The sequence below is a fragment of the Pyxicephalus adspersus genome, chromosome 7, assembly GCF_032062135.1.
Source record: "Pyxicephalus adspersus chromosome 7, UCB_Pads_2.0, whole genome shotgun sequence".
Taxonomy (NCBI): domain Eukaryota; kingdom Metazoa; phylum Chordata; class Amphibia; order Anura; family Pyxicephalidae; genus Pyxicephalus; species Pyxicephalus adspersus.
The window spans coordinates 9,982,451-9,993,104 of NC_092864.1; the positions used below are offsets into that span (position 1 = coordinate 9,982,451).

Below are 10,654 nucleotides of genomic sequence, written 5' to 3' on the forward strand. Positions count from 1 at the left end.
TGAGTGATGTGTGTATGTTTGTATAGAGGCCTTCTGCATCACCTGCAAAATTATTACAGTCCCTCAATGATTTTGCAGGATTCTCACAGGTTGCAGCCACCCAACTTTAATAGGCAGTTTCAAAGGGTTTATTGAGCGAAACCAACTGACTCCTCCATATAGGGCTCAACACTGCAAGCTCTCACATCTTCTCACCATAATTACTTGTTTCTGTCATGTTAACTCTTTTGTCTTTGACAACTTTTATGGTTTTGACTTTAAGATATAGACTCAAAATGCCATTGGAAAAATAAGCTAGGTTTATACTCCAGTCACACACCAGTAGATGGTGCTGTCTTCATATAAAGTATGTAACAATCTCTAAACACTTTATAAGAGGTCAGACATCTGCTGGCAGACAAAATTAATGGAATAAAAAAAAAAAAAAAAAAAACATTTAAAAATCAGTAACAGCTACTTAGAAAGTATGTATTCAATATTTAATAACACAACTTGGTATTCCTATTGTTTGTTAATGACCAACCAGTTATTCTCAGAGTGCTTACTCTTTGAACTACTTCAGTTAAGGCTTCCTGCAAATTTGGCCTCTTAAGAGGCATATGTAACTATAGTTCTTATGTTATCCTCCCCCCACCTCCTAGATTGTCAGCTCCTTGGAACAGGGTCCTCTCCTCCTCCTGTGTCACTGTCTGTATCTGTCATTTGCAACCCCTATTTAATGTACAGCACTGCATAATATGTTGGCGCTATATAGTGCTTGTTAATAATTAATTGTAAAATTTTATTGTTCACATATTATATTGTCAGGTATTAATGTATTGGCACATAAACACAGACTTGTCCCATTAATGTTATTTCAAGTTTTGTATTTAAATGTAAACTACTGTTATTTTAATTTTATGTACCTCCTAAAAAACAAAAAGCGAGCAGTGACCCATCATAATCATCTAAACTACAAAATACCTTTAGCCTGTAACCAGGAAATGGATAATACAGATTGAGCCATTTTTTTTTTCCATTAGGTGTTTTAAAAGGACAAACCATGGATGTATCAAATTAATTGCAATTTGTATTGAATGTTGAGTCAAATATTCCTGGGTTAAATAAAATACCTAGGTTTATATTAGAAAAATATACATACATACAGAGAACCAAAATCTATTAAGTACACAGAACACACATATATACATATATCGGTTTATTATTTTATTAATCTCCAAGTACCTTTTAAAAAAAAATTTACAAGACAGTATTTGTTGGGTAATGATCAGTGATATGGTAACTTCATAAAACCTGATGTGCTTTCGGACATTTTTCTTTTATTTTTATTTTTCTTTCTAAGAAAATGTACATATTTACAGAGCAGAAAAAAAAAATCTTTAAAAAAAAAAAAAAAAGTAAGGAAAAAAAAAAAAAAAAAAGCAAAATTTTACATGTTCCCTGGATAAAAAGCAAAACATGTTGAATATTCACTGGAGAGCTACATTTAAAAAGGCACCATGTGACAGAGTTATGCAAAAGATCAAACACACACGCAGGTTTCCAGCAGATTTACAACCATCAACGTTTATCAAAAAAACGCTGACGCTAGGACAACACTTTGGCTTTTTAATATCCCATTCAAGGACTTGTTTGTGGTTTTTGATGGGTCAGCAAAGGTTGGCAGGTATATGGATAAATCGATAAAACAGAGGACATAGCTTATCTAAATGCTCTATCAAGTCTAAGACATTGACTCTAGTTTCCAAAAAATACATCCTAGTACCTATTTAAACTTGGGAAGTTCAAATATATAAAACCGGGAAAATATCAAATATGTTAAAAATACAGTACCAAGAGAAAATATTTTCTTCCAATTCATTTAGCCAATCAGTTACAAAGGTCATATCATTCAACATATTTAACGCCATATTAAAAATAAAAGCTGAACTCTAAGAAAACAAAGTCCTGGCACATAGTACAGTCCTGTCTGTCAGGGAAGGAGACCCAATTTCTCACTGCTGCATTTAAGTAACCTTTACAAGTCTCTTGTCCCTCCCCCAACCTGTAAGTGAACAGGAGAAGGAGTAGCTGAAGACCAATGGGCTCATCAACTCTCTCCACCCCCATTAGCATGCTCTTTGTTCGCACATGAGCATAACTAAGCGAGCTACTAATACTCCTTGCAGTACAGAGGGTGTGCAAGGGGGTGATGAGTCAAAGTTAGATCTTTTATTTGCTTGGATAAAAACATAAGCACAGCTGCATTCATTTGTGTCTCCTTAGAGTTCAGCTTTGATTATACACAGCCTAAAACAAAATTATACTCACAAATAAGTAGGAGATTTTTTGAAGTCCATCAAATGCAAAGACAGATTCCTAAGTAAAATGATTGGAGTTAAAGTCCAAAACAAAAGTCCTTGTGTGAAATAGAAAATGTTGCCAAAAATTGAAACAAAGCATGGAAATCAAGGGGTAAATTTGAAGTGTTTGAGGTGAAATAGGCAATATATGAAAAATCATGAATAAAAAAAAGTGCAGGAATAAAGGAGCATATTGTATGTATATACCCCAGGTATAGTAAGAAAAAAAAGGAACCTTTTTAGTATTGACCTAGAGATGTTGGGTTGCAATGGCTTTCTGGCCTAAGAACAACTCTTGTGATGTAGAAAAATTCTGTAAGCCATTGACCAAAAATAATTGTTCGTTATTTTAAACATTTTTAGTTATGTATGAATGTTGCCAAATTATCTTTTGCATTTTTATATAAATTTTATTTCCGAGGGTTTAATATATCATGATGATTGGGTCAATCATATGACCTACCTACATCACAGGCCACCTGGGTACTTCAACTTCTACCATCTGCTTATAAATATTTTTAAAACCTGCAATGTATTTTTTTGGTGGATGGGAAACAGTTCTAACCTTTACATTTATTCTGAACAACCCGGGGGCAAAAAAAACAAAAAAAACAAAAGGGGTAAAAAAAAAAAAAAAAACAACATGCAATATTCATATATATTAATATATTAGATAACATAATATACAGAAAAATAAATCTGATTCACAAGTGTATTTAATAAAGAGATCATCCCATGAACCTTTCTCTACAACAGTCTACATGGGGAAGGGGGCCAAGCACACAAATAAGGCCGCTATCAGAGTTTCTCAGTATTAATTCACATGAAGCACCATTTGTTTTTGTTTTTCTGTTACACTAAATATTGGCTTTTCTTACAAATAAAAAGACTGCTGCGGGTATTTTATTTTCTCTAGGTATTGTGTACTGTTTTTTTTTTGTTTTTTTTTATAGGGGAAAAAAATGGTTTTGGAAGCAGTACTTTTTTTTAAAGCCTTAGGTATCTGAAAGCCATAATAGGCTCATTCAGAGGGTGCAATTCACACTTACAAACTGCAAAGCAAAAAGCTCAGTAAACTTAAAAGTTACAAGATTTGTACTTGCAAACAGACCAAAGGACGTAAACAATGGCAGCCGAAAGTTTCCTCAAACCCATCACTTTCTTTAGCAGAGCTGAGCAAGCAGTTACAGTTAGTATACAGGAGAATTATATTATCCAAAAAGGAGGTTGTATGCCCTCCTTTAGATAGATGAGCGGTGGTTACAGAACAGCTAAATGCTGCCTTATAAGTAGATTGGTATATGGGCAATTGCTTAGACAACCCTTGTTTACCTTAGCAGAGAGCCCTTGCCCCTACAGCAAGTTGGGGTTAAGGTAAGTGTTCTATCAACTTGCTACAGCAGCCGCCTATGTAAACCAGTCATTTGTGTAATTGTGGTCAGCAAATCTTGTAATATGGCTATAACAGCTTTATGACAAAGCTGTCGTGTTGTAGTGAAGGTCCAGAAACAACTCAAGCCAGCTGACTAGACAACCAAAATGTTCACAAGCCCTTGGAAGCAAGCTGAATGGATAGAAGATCAACAGCCTGGAGCAGGGGTTTTACCAGCCAATGATAGGAGAAAGCAGAGCAACAGCCTATTAAAAGAACAGGGGAGATCGCATTGGGAGATGTGTATATAGATTTGATGTATATTAGTGTTAAATAGAAAATTGATTGGTCTTTTTTTCTTAAGGGCAGCACTGCACAGCAGCTACACCGACCCACATGTTCTTTACCATGTATTTAATGTGTCCTAATCCTAAGCAATACAGGACCTGGAGTTATAATAATGAATGGTAGTGAAAGCAAATGTTTTGACACTGTTTTGGCACGAGCTACCGCAACCCCAGCAAGCCCCAGAGCAAGCACTTAGTTTAATTGATGCAGCTTGCCGATCGGTTGCATTGGGCTTCACAGATACTCCTACAGCCTGTACAGGACAGAATCAGATGAATTTGTTACATTTAATAAAGTTATTCATTTGATAAGACCCCCTGGCTATTTTTTGCGCTCCTGCAACCTTGACTACTTCTACAAAAAAAAAATCCTACAGATGAGCTTTTGGGTTGGTCATTGCAAAGGCTATTAAAAAAACAATTTGCATTTTCACTTTTAAATACCAAATAACATCCTGGCAATTATGATATGAATGAATACTAGTGGGATATTCAATAAAATGTAGGATTCATGAATCGTGCTAGCTGGGACTGGATTATCTAACTTCTTGGAGTCAATTTAGGGACACAATAAGTTATAGAGCTTTGGCTTTAACTGCTGCCTACAGATGGGATTGGACACTAGAGGGAAAAAAAAAATATATAGACTGGCCCGGAATAACCCCTTCTAATGGCATCTCACTTTTGTAGAAAATCAGTACCAAAAGTATAAATGCAAAAGAGAGATGGTACTTGGGTTCTCAACGAGATCCAAGAAAATGTTTTTATGATGCATAAAAGAAAATTCTTTTTTGCCCATCATTTAAAAGATGTCTCAAAGCAATCCAACCTAAGAGTTGCAACACAGCAAGCCTTTTGTATAAGAAACAGTAAAAACACTCAAAAAGATGCACTGGGGCAGTAGCAAAAATAAGAGATGTTATCCTGGGCTATCCTACAGCATTTTTGTTGGTGTCCAATCCTCCTGTAGGTGGCAGTATAACCCAATGGTTTAAGCCTTCCTACGTTCTTAACCGGTGAGAACATAAAAATTACTGTAAAGCCTTTACAAATCAATCTAGAAAACAATTTCTTTTCCAATAATTATAAATTTTTCCTCTTTTAAAAAAAAAAATCCAAATAGTAATAATATTTATAAGAAAATGTTCTTTAAAACAAACTGGGCACCTATACAGAAAAGTACCAATGCAGCCTTCTGCCAGGCTGAGCGTGCATTTTATTTAATAAAAGCAATTCCTAGTGCTTTGGAACTGCAGAGAATAAAAGTGGGAACACTGTAAATAACTGAAATGATAAAAACATTGGTGGTGGTAGAGGGGGGCATCCGGTTAGTTTAGGGTCTTTTGCGATTTACAATCCTACCATCTTAATAGAATTACCGTGGTCGATCAACTTATTATTTATTAAACCCGGGGAAGGCGTCCAAATTTTCGTGCCCCTTTTTTTTTTGATGTTTTTTTTTTTTTTTTTTTTAATTTCAACGTATCAAAAATATGCAGCTCTCATAAACAAGGTTCTATAACAACCTCTAGCTTTAACTGTACACTGCTACATTACATGGACTGCAGCTCCCCCCAGGAGGACAGTGCGGGCAGCTCCCACAAGTTCTCTTGAATCTCAAGAATGCCTGTGAGGTGATTAACCTTCCGCAAACAGATACTGCCGTTTATGACAGCGAGGGGCTGTTGTGACATCGTCTATCTCCAGCATTTTTTTCTTCAAGTCTGCTTCCACACAGCAATAAATTTGTGTTGTTGGATGGCCTAGTCGATTTTTTCCACCTTGCCGATAATTTTCTCTTCGTAGATGGGGAGAATAGTGTCTTCATCTCGCACCTCTTCAAATACCACTCCGCAATCAAATTCATCGCTTACTTTCTTAAAATAATACCTGAAAATGGAAAAGGAATTGTGTTACAAAAATTGGATTGTCATACTGAACTACTATAATGCTAAATAAGTCACTGTTGAGGGGTGTGTGAAGCTACCCTGAACAGGAAAATGCTGTAGGTCAGGGTTACTAAACAAGGGTTCCTCCAGAGGTTTGCTAGGGGTTCTTTGAGCACATTGCACCTCAGGTCAAGAAGGCACCTCATGCAAGAAGAAAACTTCCTTCCGACCTCACTAATACTGTGAGCTGTGTAAATCATAATTATAGAGATCTGATATGAGATATAAGGGTTACCCCATAAATAAGTTGAGAAAGGCTGCTATAGGTAATAACATCACACTGGACCATAGAGCCCTTTTGCAGCATTTGAACCTGTTCCCCATGTATAGGTAACCTACTTTGCAGGAATAAAGTGGAACCAAACTCATGCTACTAACCTATCTCCTTTACATCGCAGGACATAACTGACTTCCTATATTTTCTTCCACCTTCCAATCTTTCCCATCTTGATTGGCCGTGCCGGAATAATGTAACTTCCACAGAGGTATTTGGGAGCGGAGTTTCCCTGCCAACCACTTAAGCGCAGCTTAACAAATTTTGAGAGCTGGACGGCAATAAGGCAGGTAAAAATGCTAAGACACATTTCCAGTCTCTTTCTGCAATACCCACCTACCTGATAATGTTTTTAGTTCCACTTTAAGAACCCGCTCACCAAATAGGAGTATTCTCCATTTGAAGAATTCAGGACCCACTTCACACATTGTGACCTCCTTTCTAAAACAGCCACAGCCCGAGTAGAAAAGCCTGACCTATCTGCAGAACAGGACCCTTCACTTTGTAGAAGTAGAGGTCTTCTCTGCAGATTCAGAACCCCCACCTTCCCTACTTAGGGATTTAAATCTGAAAGCAGCAAAACGCAAGTTCACAGTTGATGGCAAAGCTTTGACACAGTAACGGGTGTATTTAACATGCATGCTTGTATATTAATCTCCTTCTGAAGCATGCTCGCAGGACACAGACCCCTCTGATCAGGCTGTAGATTTAAAAAAACAAAACAAAAATAGACGCCACCTTTGTTTTGGAGCACCTAGAATATAATTGGCTAATTAGAAATAAAATTGTACCTGTAGTTTCCTTTCTTCGTAAGCAGCTCTTTAAATTGTCCCAGAGTCACTACGCGGCCTTTGACCATGGTCCTGTAGGGAATGGGCTCTCCACAGAAGTAGTATGCCACCACAATGTTATCACAGGGCTGTGAGGATCCGCCTGCTCCTTTCTTTTGGGGCTTTAACCTGGCAAAAGAAAAAAATATATAGATGAGATGAAAATGTAGCCCCATGTCTATGAGCAAGATACTTAAGAGAAAACAGAAGATTGAACATTTTACAAACAAGTGGTATGCATCGCTGGCCTCAGTCTAAATGCCCTCGGAAATGCCTGCGAATATTCTTATTATAAAAAAATTTCCCTTTCAGTCCCAGTGTTCCATGATTGCCATTTACAAGCACCCAGCCATCAAAAAGATTACAGGTTAGTTGACAAGAACCAGGTTGAAAACCTAAAACCGCACTAAATCCAAGTGAATAAGGCAAATTCTGATAGGAGAATAGGGTTAATAAGCATATTATTTAATGTTTCATCTGCCAAATGTGCTCATACACCAAATATACCCTCATTTCTAAATCCAGGTACTGGAACAATCAATCAAGATCTGATCAAATAAAGTTTCAAAAGGAAGGAAGAACAATCGGCTGCATTTCCCAGCATCTTTGCCCTACAAAGGGAACCATGGCAGAGGCAGGAACTAGAAGTGTTGGGCAGCTGTAGAACCACAATCAGTTACCAGAAAACTAAAAGGCACAAAAGGTCCTGGCGGCATGGATAGGTGCAGGGGTTTTGGAATTTGCAAGTTAAAACGGTAAGGATTTGGCTTGTGCAATTCTGGGTTTAGTTGGGCTTTAAAGAAAAACTAGAAGCACAGTGGAGGATCCCTAAAGGAAGTCGGTCTTGGAAGAATCATCAAGCCTGTCATGGCCAACCTGCTAAAAAATGTCCAGAACTCCTCTGCTTTGGGTTAGCGTCTTAGAAAATTTATTAAGTTATGAAAGGAATACCCTATGCAATTTTTTTAAATTATACATTACAAATGATAAATTGTTTAAAATTGAAACTAGGAGTATAGGTAACCCAAAAACAAAGTTCCTTTTATTGATTTATTCGAGTTCATTCATTTATGGAAGCTCATTACAACATGTGGGCCATACCAATGATGAAACCTGCCAAGGAACAACCACACCTGCAGACTAATATCTGCACATCAAGGCCTTAGGTTCGCATAAGTCCTCTCAAATACCAGTCCACTGCTTGTACATTGCTGGGGGCTTTTGGGAGGTGTACAGACACAGGGTGCTGTAATGTTTCAAGAAATTACAACATCCTGCCAACCTTTCGCGCCAGCAAAGAATTGCCTGCATTGCACAGAGAAGCAGAGGAATCTAGTGATAATCTCAGAATTTAAAAAATATTGTATATATGTATTTAAGCGGGCAAAAAAAAATAAAACTACAAATTGCAACAGCATGAGGGAGGGAGAAACTAGGAAGGAAAATAGAAGCAGATGAAACGTTAACTTAAAATATAGTCCATTAAAATGTATCTAATCCTGAATGGATAAACTGACCGACCCCTAAAAGGAGATGTCCTAATGTGTTCCACCGTCATGACACATTTTTCAAGTGCACTCCAAGGCAAAACATTTTAGCTGGCTTGTAGTTAAAGTGACCATTGCAGCAGGTTTGCGTGTATTTGGTCCCTATCAGTACGCCAGGTTTCCAATAAACCCAAACAAAATTCCTTGAATGTCTGATATATGGCCGCAGACATTTTACCCACCATTACGGAAAAAAAAAGCTTCCAACACGTTTCTGAACCATGTGATCCTGGATTCCTGAGGCGGGCAACTTGTCAGTCAATTGAACATTTGCAACAAAGATTTGACAGCTGGCGGACAGTGAGCAGTACTAGTAGCAGTCAAGGCTGCCCGTATTCATTCCCTATGGACTGTCGCAAAGAGATACTGAGGAGCAGCGGTAAATGCACCACAACCTCAGTGCAAAGGTAAACCTGGCATTTATATCTTCAACCAATCAGGATAAAATTAGGTAAAATCAGTGGGTAAAATAAAGTTCCTTTAAAGTACTTCTATCTAGCGGAAAATCCTTCTACATTAGAAAAGTGGCACTAACACACACTTGCTGGTTTCATGAAGATGCTTCTTATCAAAAAGTCCTGTGAGCACATGGTAACACAAGTACAGGATATGCTTTGTGCGCAGATTTAAGTGTCACTAAATTTTATTTAACCTTCACTGACCAATATGGATGCTTAAAGATCAGAAGAGCATGTGCGATCAGGAAGGACTGTAAGGAAGATGTAGACACTAGGTGAGGTATTATCAGGGGAGGAGGACAGGGCTTATTACTAAAGACAAACTGACAAGAAAAGAAGAGTGACATACTGTGGCTCTGAGAGGTCCATGTCGGAGACAGCTGGCACCACATTCATCAGAGGAATAAAAGGAGGCCTGACAGAAGAGCGACCCCTCTGGATAACCTCTTGAACATACCTAGAGAACAATCTCACAGATTAGAATGCACTCTAGATCTAGGACTACACCAAAAGAAGTCTCACATATGGAGGTCAAGCGTAAGGAGTTTGATCTGTTGCAACCAATCAGCAAGTCAAATTTCTTTATGCAACAAACTTGAGCAAAAAAGGGACGCTAATGGCCACTACTGTCTGCTGATACACTTGGCAAAGAGAACAAAACTTACAGCATATCTAAACATTCTATAAAAATAAGGTGGCCGTCATAAGCTAAAGGGATCAGCATGGCTTATAAACATAAGGACCCTGTATATCTTTGCTGATGGATTATTAGACACTATATATTTGCTCTGATTAGTAAAAGTTACTATGTCCCTAAATGGGTTGCTTTGTATTTATTTGCTACCATTCTTGGCATATTTTAGCCCAATGCATACCAGGGCTAAAATGGAGATGCTTTAACCCCAGTCATCACAATGTGGCCTTTTAAATTTATGGCATCCCTATTTTTGTCTACAGTTTCCAATATTACTCTCAGGAAATCAACGTTCACTGGCTGCCCCTAAATATCCAACCCCACAGGTACCAAAGCAAGAAAATACTATTTCCTTTATCTTTTAATAATTTTAATGCATTAGATCATCAGCCATTTTTTTTTGCCGACTTTTTTTACTATATGGTCCTGAGTTTTTAATGAGACAAAACTGAGTGAATGAGATTAGGCAGAGACAGTTTATTGAATTGTTTATAAAGAGATGTTTTCCAAGTCAGGACCAAATTCTTTCCATTTACACAATGTTCATTTTCCTACTCAGTATAAAATTCTATTTTTACTTTTAATGAGGGAAAGGGGGAGCAACAAAAACATTTCTAGCACCCTGAAAACCCTTCACAAAAAGTAGCTAAGGCTCTGTAGAAAAAGCAATTTTGAATCCAGGTGGGGGATTAATGCCAGCCTGATTCTTATGAGATCCAAGTGGACTGTTCTCCTTAATGATGCATAGCACACTCAGCCATGGCGGCCATAAGCCATTGAGCCAAGCACACTCAGCCATGGCGGCCATAAGCCATTGAGCCAAGCACACTCAGCCATGGCG

At 37.7% G+C, this 10,654-nt stretch overlaps 1 protein-coding gene across 1 annotated transcript in view; it reads right to left on the minus strand.

Annotated features, from left to right (window-relative positions):
• Window positions 1-5,542: 5,542 nt before the first annotated feature.
• The window catches only part of AXIN1 (axin 1), a gene marked incomplete in the record, with an annotated part of 37,573 nt that continues 32,461 nt past the window's right edge, over window positions 5,543-10,654 (minus strand). Inside the window, 3 exon segments of the mRNA XM_072417417.1 lie at window positions 5,543-5,951; window positions 7,076-7,243; window positions 9,469-9,576. Coding sequence (XP_072273518.1) covers window positions 5,825-5,951; window positions 7,076-7,243; window positions 9,469-9,576 — 403 coding nt within the window.